Source organism: Amblyomma americanum, chromosome 3 (genome assembly GCF_052857255.1).
Source record: "Amblyomma americanum isolate KBUSLIRL-KWMA chromosome 3, ASM5285725v1, whole genome shotgun sequence".
In the NCBI taxonomy this organism is placed as follows: Eukaryota; Metazoa; Arthropoda; class Arachnida; order Ixodida; family Ixodidae; genus Amblyomma; species Amblyomma americanum.
Window position 1 is genome coordinate 222,963,765 of NC_135499.1, and position 17,807 is coordinate 222,981,571.

Consider the following 17,807-nt stretch of genomic DNA (forward strand, 5'->3'; position numbering starts at 1 on the left):
AGTGCCGCCACTGGAGTTGCAAGGCAACTCCAGTGGTGGCATGCCGTTTTTCACTTCTTGGGCTTGGAGCACGTACTCGTGCAAACTCACAGATCAGATCTCAGTCCAGTGGATGTGCAGTAGCAAAGTGCAAGTCTTTAAAGGCCTCCTACTAATGGCAGCCTCAATTCTAAGATTGGCTATTACTAGGCAAGCAAGATGTGTAGGAACTCAACATCATTGGTGCTGCTTCCACACAAGCTGTACTACAGGAAATTCTCACACGAAGCCAGGTCCATACTTTATATTCACAGATGTAACAAACCCAAACAAAGCACAATCAGTCATGGTCGAAAGGGTACTCAAAAGGCTCTGGGGGCTCAGGCTCATCTCCTTCCTCATTCTCTGCTGTGGGGCCTCCCGCTGGAAGAGAGATGAGATTGATGAGCATTAGAACACTCAACCCTGCTCTCAGCCTTTTTGTGCTGCTGTCCACATTACATGTCCAAAAAATGGAGCAATCTCAAGTCAGTGCAGGCATCTAACGAACAGTGCATTTAGTCCATCAGCAACAAATGAAATGCAAACAGGATACTTGTAACACGAACAAAAGAATACAAAAATAATAGTTGCTGGAGAAGAAATACAGGCGGGATACATTCTTCTCTGTTGTGTCATCATTTCGCCCTGTGGTCTTCCTTATAGGACTACCGTCACTTTCAAAGAACGACTCACCAACTAGCCCAACATCAAGTTTTACTGAGATACATTACATTTCCACGAAGTGGTCTTCCCACCATAGAAGCGAAAATCAAGTGCCCTAATGTTCAGTCCCCGTCATCAAAAATTTCTTTTTGCCGTCCCCATTTCAGTTGTCTTGTTCGAAATTGATTTGTTGCTGGTGGTACATGCTGCCGCACAGAAAGTAGTGTCACAGTCAAAACGAAAAACTAGTGGTGAACCCTCCGTGAAGACAGCCTGTTCCAATGGCAGCGGTGCTGAACCCATATTCTAGAAGCTTTGATCCCTTCAGGAATCGATTCCATGGATACAGAAAACCTGAACTTTACTGTAGTTGTGTAAAGCTCTTCTTTGAAATACAAGCACGAGACACACACAAAAACAAAACTGTATGTCCTGAAAAATCAGCATCATTTTAACGCAATAGGAAACTTTGGCATCATCGTCGGTAGCAGTCGTGGCGTGAGTGAAAAATCCCCAGGGAAGCGACCTAGGTGGCACATGGCAATGTATGTCACGTGACATTGTGACGTCATCAAAACATGCCCGCCGTGACAGGTGGAAGTTAAATTAATGATTTGGCTACTTCTAGAAATATAGTGTCGGCATAGAAAAGAAACACATAAAAATAACTCCATTCCGGCTCCAGTCATCCCATTACGTGTTAACAATTTATTTTCAATTATCATGTTTTCGGTTTTGCCTAAGCCTTGTGGATGTACCATATATTTACACTAATTTAACATGGCCATGAAAGTAATGTGAGGGAGGGGTTTGAGTCGACCACAATGCTCAGGTCCACACCACACACGCCAAAACCTCACTTCTGGCAGGATCCAAGTTGGAGATATTGAAGCATGTCTCGTATATCACGGGGCTTGCTCTGAGCAATCTTAACTGGTCTCTTCTTTTGAAGAAACATCTTGCTGAGAAACAGTTCGCCAATAACTAGTTGATGCAAGTGATGACAAGATTTTCACGGCAGTTGGCAGACTTCGAATTGTCGAATGAGGTACAGACTTTAAATAAGAATTTCACTTTATAAAAATGCCGATTAGTATTTATCAGCACAAGATCTGAACAGATTCTTTTCTAGTGCTTGCAGAATTCAGTCAGTGTTTGCGCTGTCTTAAGCGCAGAAGGAACTCCGTAACACATCCGGTCCTTCGATGGCAACGACAAAAACAACCAAAAATCTTTCTTGGATGCTTTGCCCCTTAGCACCTGAGTATTGCGGCGCAGCCACCGCGGCGGTTGACTGTTGCAACTTCTTTGCTTTTTAAAGGAGTATAGACACCTAATTTTGGTGGCACGTTTTCTTCTCTATAATGATGCGGAAGACACTACTACGCATGCATCACCATGTGATATTCGCCTACGGCCGCTAAATAATTTATAATCGAATTTTTCGTGGCGTGTTGTTTCGGTTTCGGTTTCAACAGCCGAACGATGGCTGTGACGTCAAAGAGTGCTATTGTGTCACGTGAGGCATGGAAAAACGTCCATATAATCGCTGGTTTATCTATTTAATTTACTGCAGTGCTGAAGGCAGCCTTCCTCAAGAGCTGAAATGATAATGAATGAGGAAGCAGCTATTATATTGAAGTTTTTTTCTGTGTCACATGACCTGTAAATACATGTTGATGTCACAGTCCTCATTCGGCTGTTGAAACCGAAACCAAGACAGCACGAGAAGGAAATGTGATTATAAATTATTTAGTGGTCCTAGAAGAATACCAGGTGATAATCCATTTATAATAATGCCTTACGCATCATTACAAACAAGAAGACACACACCCAAAATTTAGGTGTCTAGACCCAGCCCGCTCGTATGTAAGTGGATCGCTGTAGTTCGTAGATGCTTCGCCCCCTTGTCCTTATGCACCGCAAAGAAACCTCAGCGTTTCTCCTCTGCATGTCGCGTCCACGCAAATACGGCTGTCTCGAATGCTAGCACGCCGTCTTTATTTTTGTTGTTGGTGATGGTGGGGCTTTGCCAGGGGTAGGAAACTCCCATATACACCATTGTCCAGCAAATACAAACGTCAGCACCGATTCTTCTCACAGCGGCCGGAGGGGAGCCAACTAGAGCGTCGTATTGTCGTCATGACAATGGTATCCAGCAGGAAAAAATTTTATCCCCAAAGCGAGGTTCGAACCACCACCGTCGAAAAAAAGAGCAGCTTCTTATCCCGGTCACACAGGCAATTCGGTCACGGTCGCAGCCTTACCGCACTACGTGCGTGAGGAACCATTCAATTTTAAGCATCAGTTCACCTTCAGTCGACAGGTGCGCTGAAGTAGTTGAAACTGAAACCAACCGGAGTTTCCTACCTCTGGCTTCGCCCCATTGCATCGAGGCACTGCAGAGAAGCCACCACGGTGAATGACTGCCGCTGCATTTCAACTTTTCCATGTCGCGTGCTCTCACGTTCGGCCCACTTACATGTTTACACATGTGCGGTTGGTCAATAAACATATTATACAGCCACAATTTGTCGAAATTTTAAATGTAGTAGCTGGGAAATCATCTTTTCCGGGAACGTATTAACCATGAGAAATACAGTGTAACCCTATGGGACATTTTTTAATGTCTGCGATTTTGAGCGTACGAACCGAGAAATCGCATGAACTGGGAACGCATCAACGAGGTTTTGCTGTATAAAGACTCCTCTTCACGGCCCACCGCAGAGATTTTCGGGGTCAACGTTTAAAGGGGACGACAGGCAGCATTAACAACCCATGAATGTGCCGCTCTTCTCCTCAGCCACGAGGTTGTTCACTACCCAAGGCAAGCCTCACAGTGACGTCAATGCATGCAAAAGCCAAGGTGCGCTTGTGTGGGTAACTTTCTTTTTGCCTCTTATCTTAGCGTTCAAGTAGCTAGCGCCCTTTTCACGGTTTTTGTGTGAAAAGCTTCCGAAAGCTGCCGAGGTTTTCATGTTTGCATATGTCCCCGTCAAGGACCACGGCTGTGCAGCATGACCCAGCAAGCAAGTTCATGGTGCCTTGTATGTTCACTGTAGCCAGGTTCTGTGTCTGCAGGCGCTTGTTCTGAAACTAGGTGCCATTGTCCTTATGTGAATTGCAACTGTAATGTCATATTCATTTATGCTAAGTAAGTGTCTATAATAAAAGTAGCTGTTATAAGTGGCCTAAACAGTACTCAAGAACATACGATTCACTCTGCAAGGTACAACCCTAGGTATCCCCTCAGATGCTTGTGCACACTAGGTTATCACCATGGCCAAGCACAGCCACACAACAGGGTGAGAAATAATGGGGGTCCATGGGACAATTACTGACCTGAGACAGGCTCTACCAATTCTTCCTCTTCACTCGACTTTGTGTCAGTCACCATGATGATGCCACCAATTGTGATCTGTAGCAAATGCCAAAACACCACAAGAAACAATGACACAATCATATCACTGACCTCTTCTACAGACTGCACCGGAAAATGTCTGTGTGTGCACAGTTCATTCGCAATGTTATATATGGAGTCGTACTTTCAGCTAGACAATCAAATTGCCAATTATGCGAAACCATGAACAGTGAAAAACGCCACATTTTAAAAGAAATCCCTGCAGGTTGACTTTCAGTTAACAAGCATATGTAAAAAAAAAAATCAAGCGCATGTGATCAAACTGCTTTTAGCTGTCCCTGAGCATACTTATGAAGGCAATGTTCCACTAGACATGTGCATGTGAAGTCCAGCCATTAATACCGTATTTACTCGAATCTAGGCCGACCCGGATTCTAAGCCGACCCCCCAAAGTCCGAAGACAACAACAAAAAAAACATTACCTCGAATGTAGGCCGAAGCCGAGCAAAAAAAAGCGAGGACGGCGTTCACAAAATGCACACAGCCTTTATTGAATCTGAACGTGCGGAACTCATTCAATGTCGTCGTCGTTGCTACACTCGTCGCCGTGTTCCTTGTCACTGTCACCTTCAAACAGTGCACTATCTTCGGTATCGTCAAGAGCATTAGATATGCTGCACTTTTTAAAGGCGCGCACGATCAAAGTACCTGGGATGTCGTCCCACGCTGCAGCTACCCAGCCCGCCAGCTGCGATAGCGATGCACATTTGATGCGGCCCATTGCTGTTAGCATGTGGTCTTCGTCAGTCAACCAGTCCGTGTAATATTTCCGCAGACGATCCCTGAAAGGTCTGTTGATGCAGACATCAAGTGGCTGCAACTGGCCCGTCATGCCGCCCGGCATGACAGCGAGGTCCGTGTTCGCTTGGGCGAGCACAGTCTTCATGTTGTCGGTCAAGTGCCCACGGTAAGAGTCGACGACAAAGAGCGAGTTCTTTGTCAAAAGGGCTCCTGGACACCGTCGCCACACAATCTTAACCCACTCTTCCACCATCGCACCCGTCATCCACCCGTTATTATTTGCCCGCACAATGCCATTTCTTGGGAAAGTTTCTCGAGCAGGCAGTGTCTTCCTTTTAAATATCATATAAGGAGGGAGTATATGTCCATCAGCTGTGTAGCACAGCATTACAGTTGCGCGCTGCTTCTCGTAGGCCGCAGAGCGCACCTTCACCTTCTTGGAACCCTTTTCATTCACGGTGCACGCCACTGGCATATCAAAATACACGGCCGTCTGGTCGGCGTTGTCGATTTGCCCAAGGTTGTAGCCTGCCGCTTCTCTCTCAGCACATAGCGCTGAAAAGCTATCAGCTTTTCTTCGAAATCGCTTGGCAGCTTCTGGGTGATTGAATGCGACCAGAGAGGGACACTAAACCACATAATCTGGCAATGCCCCTACTCACCTGGGGCTGCCGTAAACATTCCTAATGAGGAAGCTTGGGAGTCTCTCCTTCGAAGCTCAAAACTCGAAGACCAACTCGAAGCGACCGAGGCCTCCGAGGCCTCGACCGAGGCCTCGAAGAACCAAGAGGTTCACCACACAGGCCTCTAGTCGCGGAGCCCCCTACTCCCTCCAGGGTCTGCGTACCTGAGCTGGGAAGGTAGGCGTGTCTCCTATATCGGTGGGAAATAAAGTTTTTCTGACTGACTGACTGAAGTGCGACGTCGGAGGCTGAAACCGAAGCGCTTCATGAATTTCTGAAGCCAGCCCCAGCTGGCTTTGAAATCCTTTGGCGTTAGGCCTCGCTCCCTCGAAAGTTCCCTTGCTTTCGCTTGGAGCACTTCTGTTGTCACTGGAAGGGCAGTTGCTCTCTGCGTCCGAACAAAGTCAGCCAAAACTGCTTCCACTTCGCGGTGACAGCCTTTCTTTGATCCGCTAAATGCCATCCTCATTGCGGCGCACGCAAAAAGCTGCTGTCGCTGTCCCCTCCAACGATGGACGTTTTTCTTGTCGACGCCGAAGTCCCGCCCGGCTTGAAGGTTTGACGATGCCTCTGCGGCTATCACAACATTTTGCTTGAAAGCGGCACTGTAGTGGCATCTTCTGCTTGGTGCCATCGCTAAAGTGGTTATTTGGGGGGGGGGAACACTCATACGGGGAGTAGGGAGGGAGGGGGGGAGCACAGCCCGGTAACTGCCTCTTTGTGCAGGGGAACACCGCAACTGGGCTTTGGTGCCATCGCGATAACACCACGCTGCACACCGATACGGCCGACACGACACAGGTGAAAATGGCGACCTCGCTTCTGTACAGTTGGCTACTGGCACGGCTAGTAGCGGCTGCGATACTGACTTTTATAGATGGCGCTAGCTATGCATCATATTTAGCAGTTTCAATGAAAAACTGGCGCGTTTTTTAACATCCTCGAATCTAAGCCGACCCTAGGGTTTGGAATATGATTATTTGAAAAAAAAACTATCGGCCTAGATTTGAGTAAATACGGTAATAATTGCAGCACCACTACACCAAGGCAGCGCAAATATGCAAGCAAACAGTACCTTCCCATAGATCTAGTCACACAACAGCAGACTGACTGAGCATGCACACCTTGAACTCTAGCTGCAGCCGCAAATATAGAGGGCCGAAGTGTAATGAGTGAAAGAAAACGGGCAACTCACATCCTTGATGGGCCGGTAACGTGACCCTTCAGGCATTGTCAGTAGCTTAAGCTGTGGTTTCACTACTCGTGCTGGGTTGGAGAGAAGCTCAAAGTTTTGCTCCGGTTTGGCCTTGGCCTCAGGCTTGGCTTCCGCTGCAGCAGGAGTGTCCGTGTCTTCTTTCTTGGCCTCCTCTTGTGTGGGAGGGGCTGCCGCTCCCGTGGCAGGTGTGGCATCCTCCTTCTTTGCTGCAGCCACTGCCTGAACTGGTGGCTGCTCGTCCACCTCCATGGTGTCCTGAGTTGCTGAAGTGGTCGCAGGAGACTCCTTGCCAGAGTGTGCCTCGCGGCGGCGGGCTTTGGCTGTGATGGACAGCACTGCAGTGGTGACCTTCTCGCGCTCACGCTCCTTCTTCTCCTCTAGGGGTGGCGGATAGGCGAAGGTCGAGGGCTTTGCCCCCGACCGGATCTGCATGCGTGGCATGCGTAGCTCCCCAGTCAGAGCAACCAGGCAGGTAGGGCTCAGAGACAGCGACAGGAAATGTGCCAGTGGGAACCAGTACCTGGGGACATGACACCAACAATAGTATACTCTGCAGCACAATCCTTGTTCAGCTTTTAAACTAGGCATGCATCATTCTGTTTCTACACCAATCCCTTTTTGCATGCCCTTAAAATGTTCAAAGTAAGTGCCAGGGATAAGCTGCACACTGCCATGGCTGGGTACGAAGCAGCGCAAGCTGGCTGTGCACTGACTGGTCTTTTACCACTGCTTGCCTTCACCTGTATTTGCCAGAGGAACCCCCCTTTTTTTTTTTGCTGAAAGTAAATAAGTAAATACCTAAGTGTCCTGCTTCGCTCAACAAAATAATGCGTGAGACATCAAGCACAGACAATGTGGTGTCAATGTCAAGGCGTGAAAGAGGCAGCGGTAGCCCTGACTGCATCAGACTACCAGAGCCGGGGCTCTTCGCTTTGCATGGCACACAAAGAAGTGTCACGAGGCACTCACCAGAACTGCGTGAACACCAGCATCCCAACGACAGCAGCCATGTTGACGTGGCCAGTGCGGGAGGTCAGGGCCACCGTCACGTTGCGCCCACCAGCATCCAGGATGCCCTGGGCCAGGATGGCCCCCAGCTTGGCCATCACATCGTCATGCTTGTCACTCACCACCTGTGGGCACGGTCGACTATCTTATTGCTTCTCACGGTTGAGAGGAGGCTACCAGCACCAGACAGACTGGATTGAGCACCAACACTGGCTTCACTCACTGCATATTTTTGCTACACCACGTGCTCACTTGCAAATGAAGAGGGAAGCATACAATGTGCCCCAAAATGTTGGTCATAACGTTGTCACCTAGCACCAAAATGATGAAATGATATGAGGAAAGGCAGCCTTTTCAGGTTAGCTAAAGCTGTTGTTGCCACAGTCTGCACTACAATGAGTGCTTTGAAACAGCAGTGGAAGCTGCAACTTTATTTACATGTCTCAAACATGCCCTACAAAGCTACTTGTTCATTAATATGCAGAAGGCCTCCATTTTTTTTTTTTACAACCATTCTTCTAAGTGAATATTGTCTTTATTGTAATTTTCTACAGGAGGTCTCTTTGCAGCCCAGACTTTGAGGCCTCATCCTGCATGTTCTGTTTTGTACAGTTGAAACAATAAATTGGAGCCTTTTAGCAGTGTGACTAGTGGCCCCGCAAGAAAATCTTGAGGCACTGCTCTGCAAGGTGACGGTAGTGTGAGGCTGCGTTCAGGGTCAGCTGCACTGAAATTTCAATCACAGCGCCAACTGCTGTGCTACCGGGTGTGTCTGTGACCTAGCACGGCTGCCGTTCAATGCCCCCTAGATATGCAGAGGCATCCTGCTTCTCCGCTGTTTTCCCAATGCCACCTCAAGAATCCACCCCAGAGCAGGTACTTGCCTTGTGGTACAGCTGTCGGAAGTCCTTCACTTTTGGGCAAGTGGCCTCCGTCTGTTGGATGAGGATCAGTGCCGAAGCAATCAACGCCCCCTGACGGACATAGTTGACCGGGTCATTTGTCATTGGCTCCAGTAGGGACAGTGCCTCCTGCGCATGGCAGTCCAAAAAAGCACAAACCCCATGCAACACATGCACAATGAAGCAGCTTTGGGGTGCAGCAGCCTGTGTTGGGCAAAGGACTACTGGGGGTGCACACACAAAATTTCTGATTGCAAAGAAAATGCGAATCCAAAAAAACTGGCCCCAATTAAAATAAAATATCTTTAAATAGTTTAAATATGAATACAGTGGTTATAATCTCGCAGTTGGCTTTCCCAACTGGGCCTTGGATGTTGGTCGGCACCGCGCCTGCCAATCGAAGAGTGAGGCATGCTGAACATTTCAATGACATAACGACTTCTGTCGATCAAAATCAAAGCAGATTGCTAGCAGACAATGAGTGTTACCATCTCAATATGGTTTGGGTTTCCTTTCCCAACGTCAGCACTCCTGGCATGCATTTCCTAGCAGCTTTTTTTTTCTCACTCTGTGGCAATTTTGGAGCAATGTTAGAGGCTATGCTATCGAGAAGCATGCACTCAACATTACATGAGTGTTTTATTGGCATTGCTGTCCTTGCAATGCAAAATTTCTCTGGCTGTGCAGGTGTGCAGGGAGTTTAATGGTGTGTAGACTAGGCAGGAAGGCAGCAGAGAATGTGATAGAAGTTGTACAATTAATCGCGGGCGAGGACAGAATTTTACAGTGCAGCTCTTAGGTGCCCATTCCTACATTCTACATCATAGACGTCAGCGTTGTTGGCATAACACATCACCTGACAGGTGGCATGTGTAGGTGAGTGAAAGGTAGCGTGTTGGCAGGTAGAAGCAGAGTGAAATGCCCTGCCACGCCAAGAGTGGAGGAATGGCCAACTGGAAGGTGGCTAGCAGCACAACACTCCACCTGTCAGCCCTGGCATGTGGTGTGTAAAGATCCGTGCTCAGCATTACTGACTATAGTAACAGTCTGTCCTGTTCATTTACTGTGCATCTAAACACGTTCCTCACTAAAATCTAAAAATTTTGAAATCTTCCTTTGACTGGATGATACCTAACTCATGACTGAAGAAGACAATGACACAGCACTTTACTTTATTTAAGAGCACTGTCTGCGATAAAACCTAGTGGCTGACACCCAAGAAACAGTGCGGAACTTTTGTGGACAGCAATGTCGGCACTGGTTTGAAAACAAAGAACTATAAGCTCACTTCATGGCTGTAAATTTATATTCATCTTCACACGAGAAGCATATCGCGATCTTTCGGCAACATGTCATCTCCTATTTCTCTATTTCTATTTATACCTCTATTCTATTTCTTTGAATTCACGTGGCTCCTCCTATAGTGTACACAATTTTTACATCCCTGCAAGCCCAATCAGCCAAGAATGCAGTCCCAGTTCACTGAAATTAAAAAAAAAGAAAAAGCGCTTTTCCAAAAGCACAGCATACAAATTTTATTTGTTTTCATCATCGTTTACTGTAATACCCTAATGGACCATTGGGCATTATGTATGAGAGGCAGGGGGATTGGGTCTCACAAGAAGGAAGCTGGTCTTAGAAGAAATTGTTTAATATTGTCACAACTATGCAATTTTACAAATATTCGAAAATATGGCATTTAATTTCATGTACAATTAGTGCTTATGCACTTCAAAAAGAAATTTTGCTGCAGAGAACTTGCTGAAATGCATGCCATTGGTTTGTATTAACATCAAGGGATGCAATAAGGGTAAAATTATCATCCTGCCTATCGTACAGCTTTAGTTACACAGGGTTTTGAAGCAGCCACTCTGGAAACAGGAATACGAATTATTCTTCCCATTCTTCCCATTCCTGAAGTGGCAACTTCAAATCCCCCATAATTCAAGTTCTCTGACAGTTAAGATGATAATTCTGCCCTTACTGCATTCGGTGACGTCAAGACAATCTAATGGCATGTATTTCAGAAAGTTCCTTACAGTAAAATTCCTTAAAATTTCTCCCCAAGACCTTAGATAACGTATTACATATGTACACAAGCACTAGTTCCACATGAAATTAAATCGCATATTCGGAATCAGCACACAATCCCTGGAAATATCATAGTTGTGAATTCAATAATTTTTTTTTTTTCTAAGACTAGCTTCACCCTTTAAATGAGAGAGGAACTTATCAAATGTTATAAAGCGTTCAAACTGCAACTGTCATGAAGCATATGCCATGAAGTGGTAATGTGGTTTATGGTTTAGTGGTTTATGGGTTTAATGCCCTAAAATCACTCAGTCTATGAGGGATGACATAGTGGAGAGGTCCAGATAATTTCAACCACCTGGGGTTCCTTAACGTGCACTGACATCGCAGAATGCATAGGCCTCCAGCATTTCGCCTCCATCGAAATGCGACCGCCGCAGCCAGGATTGAACCAGCGTCTTCCGTATCAACAGCCAAGCATCGTAACCACTGAGCCACCGTGGCGGTTAATTATGAAATGCTAAAAGGTGGCAAAATAACATACTGGCCGTGTGAGATCAGAGGTTGCAACTACAAGGGTACGCTGCTTGCAAAATGCAATGAAACAGCAAAACGGTTGAAGAGCACCAGCTAGGGTTACAACAGATGTGGGACAACCCCTTCCATGCTCTCGCGCAATACACCAAGAAAAAGCACTGGCTGTAAAATGCTGCCCTAAATGCAACATTCTCAATGCGACATAGCCCAATCAGCCTCCACGTTTCGGTTTCACTGCATTGCAAGCCCTGTGATAGGCCCATAAATACTGTCGCCAACCACAAGCATGAAAATGGAACTACACAGCGAGACACAGAATGCCAGTTGCAAGAACTGCGCGACATCACATAAAGAGTGGCCCAACGGTGCAGGCAATGGCAGTGTCTGGTGGCATGGAATGTTTCCCACTCAAGGTCAGACAACAGTGCCTCCAAGAACCAAATCTGCTGTAGAAAATGTGCCACTAAAGCAGAATGGAGCTCACCTTGTTGCCTGTGCCAGCACAGGAGATGCCGAGGGCCATCGCCGAGCCATAGCGCACATTGGGGTTGTAGCTCTCCGACAGAAGGGACACCACGCCAGGGCACTGCTCGGGTGTCCTGCAAAGGAATGGCCTAAGTTCACATGATAGGACAGCAGCAGGATCTGTGCTGCTGAGTGCAGCCCTTATCCCAGTGAAACACACAGTGCAGCATCACCACTTGGGTAAGTATGCCTACCACATAATGCTAGCATGCAAACAAGAGAAAGCATTAGAGTGAGTCCACTTTCCCAACCAGCTATGGCAACTGCAGAAGTAGTCAGCTGTCGCAGTCAAACTCTGTCCCTGCTACATTCCACACCATATCAAGTCACAATTTCGAACCCAAGTCGAACCCATCATCGCCCCCATCTCCCCGCAACACATCTGAGCCGGGCTGCAACTTATACATATCACACAAGCATGCCTGTAGCACAGACACATCTGCCTCACCTGAATAAGATGAACCCAAGGGCCTCGACTGCTGCACGCCTCACATCGTCATTCACGTCGCTCACCTGCAGAGAGGAGCACATCATGTGCAATGCCACTGTACCAGGCATGATCTCTGTGATGACAACATTCCACAACCATTTGCCCTGCTTCTGTCAACCAAACTTTCCAATACGTTCATTGAGAACAAGTGCACGAAGACACTTTGCTGACTGCAAAAAGGCTTATAACAGATGCATTCATCAACTGCTAGAACAATATATCTGCCCCAACTACTTCTGTGAATAGAATAAATGGCAAGGCTCAACTACAAAGAAACAATAATACCTTTCCTTGAGCCCACAAAACGGGGCAGTTATCTTAGGGGCATATATGCAAAGTCATGTGTAGTGGGGCAAGTTTGAGAGATGTGTCCTAGACCTGGCATACTATACATGTATCTTCTATGCTATCTAGCGATACGTTTTGCGCATCGGTATTGGGTATCGTTCACAAGAATGAAAGGATCAGAGTATCAGTAGAGAAAATACATTTTTAGTGTATGCATAATGTACCGATGTTCGATACTAAAAAGAATAATAAAATATGCCTCAGATTTTGAGACTGCTAGGAGACCGATTTTGGGTTGGCGGCACTTGCTCAGGCGGCAGCACACTGAAAAATGAAAAGAATTAGGGAGAGCCAAGGCCAATGCCAATGGACCGGTCAGTCATCTTTCAACCTAAGTTTGTTGTATGACAGATAGATGACATATATGTTGCGCTTCTGCACACTCAGTGACAGTAGGGACAAGGAGACAGGCTCATCAGTATAGTAGAAACAACACCCCTTCACCTCCATTTCAAGCTACAGTGGCTACCAACAGCAATGAAAGACTCATCGTCATGTTCAGGAGCTTATGAAACATTTGTTCTTTACTTTGTCAGCACAATAATGGTCACACACTCTTCCACCCGCGACTCAGCATGGTCATTTGCGCCAGCAGCGTCAAATGCATCAGCTGACAGATGCATTCCTTTGCATTGGGGGGCAATGCTTCAAAAAGCCGTAGTTCTGAAGAGGCACTAGTGAAACTTCAGTTTATTTGATACTACACCCAGAGGATCCTCAAGTCGACGTGGCTGTGTTTCACTCTTATCTGTTGCTGAAGTAGAGATCTGCAGCTTATCCGTTCATCAAACACAACACGGCAACGTGCTCATGCGCTAGAGTCCAGAGGCTTTTTTCATTTGCTTCGCTTAAGTAGGGCCGCATCGAGGGGGCTCTTTCGGACCGGTGGCTTGAAGAAGTGCTCTTACTACCTTTAAATAAATGAACATCTGAATAACAGAAATTAGCAAGATATGTTTGCCTAATAAACACTTTTAGTCCTTATATTCTTTGTTTCCTCCCAGCCTTTAACGAAGAATGTTCAGCTTCAAACGTCCGGGCAAATAACTGTTTGGCTTTCCCAAGTGTATGGAGGTTGCACCTTTTACCACCGGGCAAAGGCAGAGGCAACTGGTAAAAACTGCAGTAACAAATGAAGAGCACCACAAAACAGTTTCAAGTTCATTTGTATGTAGTCAGGTGCTCAGCGACCGGTTCCCAAGAACATTGCTTTTAAAATATATTTTGCTAGGGTGCTTACGAAAGCGATCATTGCAACGTTACCATGGCTCCAGTCCAATGCCGAAGTTCTAACGAAACCTACTGCGCCAACAGTGGAGCCTAAAAAAATCTTGGTGGCTGGATTAGTTTAACCCGTTTCAAATACAGTGTGCTACTATATCAGATACACTAAACATTCCAAAAATAATGAAGAAATCACTTAACCTAGCAAATCATGTTACCAGCTATATAATATTAGTGATTTCAGCGGTGTATCAAAGTGTACAGTACTGAGTATCTGTATCGGAAATCAATTTTGGTTTGGTATCTTGTATGTATCGATATCAGAAATAAGATTTCTGCGGGTATCAGTATTGAAGATACTTTTTTCAAGTATTGTGTACAGCCCTGTTCTAGATACTCTGCCGGCCACGACCACCAACGAGCCATCCAACTCACCGCAACATGCAGCAGCCTCCGTACAGCTCGGTTGTTGCCAGATCCACAGTAAGCCATAGCAATGGCGTGCATGGCAGAACGACGCAGCAATGCATCCTGCATCACAATCCGCAGGTTCACAGTTAGGCACTGTATAGGAATGAATGCACCGAAATTTCAGCCCAGCACTGGGCAAGCACATCACAGGCTTCCGTTGGGTGCGGCTCAGAGCCCAAAGCCAGCAAGACTAACGGCACAAATTATTAGTACGAACTAGATGCCCCCCTGACGCACCATCTGCAGATGACTTGATACATGCTATTCGGTGCTCAATGCTCTGGGCTATGAAATACGCTGCAGTGGAGGGCTTCACCATATACAGTAAAGCCTTGTTAATTCGAAGTCATTGATACCACGAAAAATATTCGAATTAACCGGATTTAACCAACCAAGAAAAAAAATGCACCCAGGCAAAAAATTTCGTTGCAGGAATGCGGTACGCTTACTGAACGAACTTTGCAATTACTGTATATTGCTGCATAAAAGTTGAAAGTCTAGCTCGTAATCCTTGCTGGCAAAAAAAAAAGTTGACTCCAATTAAAAGTTTACGCACTTACCCCCCCTCCCCCGCCGTTCAGTGTGGTTTGTCCTACCGCCGCACTTTGTTTTGTAGTTTCCCGTGGGATGACATCGCGGAGCTTGTGAACTCAGACCAACAAACACTTAACGCATAACGATGCAATCACAAGGACAGCAGTTTGAAGCCAATGGAGATCAAAAGCGGAAAAGCGGCTGTAGTTTCGGATTCCAGCAAGATGCACGCCCCAGAGATTATCGGATTCGGAAGTTTGCCCTCGCGCTGCCTGCCGCTCGTCCAAGGAAGTAACCACAAGCGTGAATGGGCCGGGCAAACGGAGCGCAATTTGCATTTTCTTTAGCAAAACTGATCTGCGCACGAATTTACAACTTTTTTGACACAGGGAGCCCCATGCATCCTACCAGGAACAGGCACTGGCACAAGGTATGTACTACCTGGCCAGTGTCTAAAACTACCTTTGACCTTGCAAACAGGTCGGCTCTGCGTATAAGTCAGCCCAAAACTTCAGGATGGCCATTTTTTGAAGAAAGGTCGACCTCGCACTCTAATCACGCCGCACTACTCAAAGAAGCAGAGCAGGCCCTGATTGCGCACAGTCAACTCGTTTAGAATGTTTATGTCGCGTGGCACATGCTGACACTGTAAGGGGTAAGAGGTGCTTCAATGCCATAGTGCCTTGTTAGACGCTGCTTTGACCATGGCCAGGCTGGAGAGGAGCGACGGGCCCGTGAACCACTGCCTCCAGTCAAGCCGTACCTTGACGAACCGCTTAGAGTACATTATTTTTTAAACTGGTATCCGCGCCTGTGTTGCTGAGAAGCACGTCTTCTCCACTGCAGGTGCGTGCTTCAGCTGCCCGCAAGCTGTAGCACATCAGGGCTGGGGTGCTTCGCATATCAAGCATCGGCCTTACTAATCGCATCACTCTGCAGCGCCACTGCACGTCTCTGAGGGGCCGTCGGGTTATCAGCAAGCGGCAAAATCTGGATAGAACATCCTCGCACAGCACCTCAGATCTTCAAATTAACCGGGCTGGTGTGCGTTGCCGCTTGGAATTATCTGGTCAAATTTACATTAGAAATTGCATGACTACAGAAAAATCTTCGAAATATCCGAGTTAGAATTACCGAGGTTTTACTGTACTGCTGATGCCCATTTCTTCTTCCTGATTACAGATAGGATCATTAACAGCAGCTGTGCGGCAAAAAAAATCAATTGAAGCTCTTCTTGAGCTCATAGTAGTTAAATTATGAAGGAGCAAGGGAACACTAACTTCTCCTGATTCTCCAATAAATTATAGGGCATTGCTGCGCATAAGGTCATCTATCGTCCCCGAGGCTGCTGTACGCTCAGTTCTGTGCATGTGCTGAAGAAGTGGCCCCAGCCAAGTGCTCGTGGAGCAAAGGCCATACCTTGTCCCTGGCCAGGGTGTCTATGAGTGGGTCGGCCTCCTCCAGACGTCCATACAGCACCAGTGCAATGCCCACGGACAGGCCCCGCAGAATCTTCTCGTGCTGTGTCTCCTGGGCATACTGCACACACAGGGCCACCACACTCATCACCAGAGCCACTGTCCAGCATCACTAGACAGCACATTAAAACTTCTACAGCACGGGCATCCAACTACACATATGCGACACATACGTATGTGACCAACGATACACATATGTGGAAAATATATGTTGCACATATGCGACACAAAGCAAGAAAAATCCTCCACTTGAGCCAGCATTGTCATGTCTCGCAGGCACTTCAAGGTTTCTGCAAGGCTTCCCGAGTTAGGCGTGAATCGCACTAGATGGATGCGGAGTGAAGCGACACAATGTTTGGTCCATGAGACCATGAGGTCCCAAAGCGACTCAGGCTATAAGGGACACCGCAGTGGAGGGCTCCAGATAATCTCCACCACCTGGGGTTCTTTAACATACACTGGCATCGTACAGCACACAGGTCTCTAGCATTTCACCTCCATCAAAATACGACTACCGCAGCCAGGATCAAACCCGCGTATTTCAGGTCAGCAGCCGAGCACCATAACCACTGAGCCACTGCGGTGGCTGCAGCAACACAATGTGTTGTCAACACTTCTTGCATTTCCCTATACTCCCTCTGCCCTTAAAATATAAATATGCACTCTATTTCACACAGGGTAATAAAGGATTTAAGCATGCCTTAAACAAACCCCAGAAAGTGACGAGATATCACTCACTTTACATTGAACCGTGCTAGTAAGCTCTACATATATACGGTACCACCCGAGCTGCACGCACTGATCATGAATTTCTTCGGATTGAGATTTTGCACTACGTAGCTGAAAACAGCATGCCACCAAACCATCAAACCAGCACAGCTGCACGGCTCCTCAGGGCAAATTTGTCGGGGGAGGCGGAACTGACGCCTCCTCCTTGCCAAGCAAAAATCTTACAAATACCACGCTGAACCCCATTTATTGATGAAAAAAAAAAAGGAAAAATAGGTGGTGCAAATGAGGTCCCCCCCCCCCCACAACCAAGAGTGACCCATAGCCCATAAATCCAATCCTGTGACTCTTAGTCAAAAGTGGAAGGACGGATAGCACCTGCCAGCTGTTTTCGGCATAGGCCACACTGCCAGAGATTTTCACACACGGATTTTACAACAGTAACTACTATTTCGTGATTAAAAAATTTGGCTACATAGCGTGGAACGTTGTCTATGTGTCAATGTCGTATGTAGTGTCAGTGGGGGCTCTCAATTACCACAAGCTGTCGCTCGTCAGCACCCAGCAAAGACAATATTCTGGCAGACACCATGTGCTGTACATACAGAAACCGCCATATTTTCATGTGTGAACAAGCTGAGTCATAATTGTAACGTAACCTTTGGCTGGCTGACCTGCACTAGGCCCATGGTCCCATGTGGGTCAAATTTAAAAAAAGTAAACACAGTATAGAAAAGTGACACTAACGGCACAATCCATTCAGCAATTTGGAGCATGTTTCTTAA

At 46.8% G+C, this 17,807-nt stretch overlaps 1 protein-coding gene across 1 annotated transcript in view; it reads right to left on the bottom strand.

The window, feature by feature from the left end:
- Window positions 1-267: 267 nt before the first annotated feature.
- The window catches only part of Rpn2 (Regulatory particle non-ATPase 2), a 43,998-nt gene continuing 26,458 nt past the window's right edge, over window positions 268-17,807 (bottom strand). The window contains exons 16-24 of the mRNA XM_077660177.1: window positions 16,235-16,354; window positions 14,246-14,341; window positions 12,197-12,261; window positions 11,708-11,822; window positions 8,638-8,784; window positions 7,715-7,878; window positions 6,725-7,265; window positions 4,027-4,102; window positions 268-402 (exon numbers count right to left, since the gene is read on the bottom strand). Coding sequence (XP_077516303.1) covers window positions 320-402; window positions 4,027-4,102; window positions 6,725-7,265; window positions 7,715-7,878; window positions 8,638-8,784; window positions 11,708-11,822; window positions 12,197-12,261; window positions 14,246-14,341; window positions 16,235-16,354 — 1,407 coding nt within the window. The 3' untranslated portion in view covers window positions 268-319. The remainder of the gene's footprint in view (window positions 403-4,026; window positions 4,103-6,724; window positions 7,266-7,714; window positions 7,879-8,637; window positions 8,785-11,707; window positions 11,823-12,196; window positions 12,262-14,245; window positions 14,342-16,234; window positions 16,355-17,807) is intronic.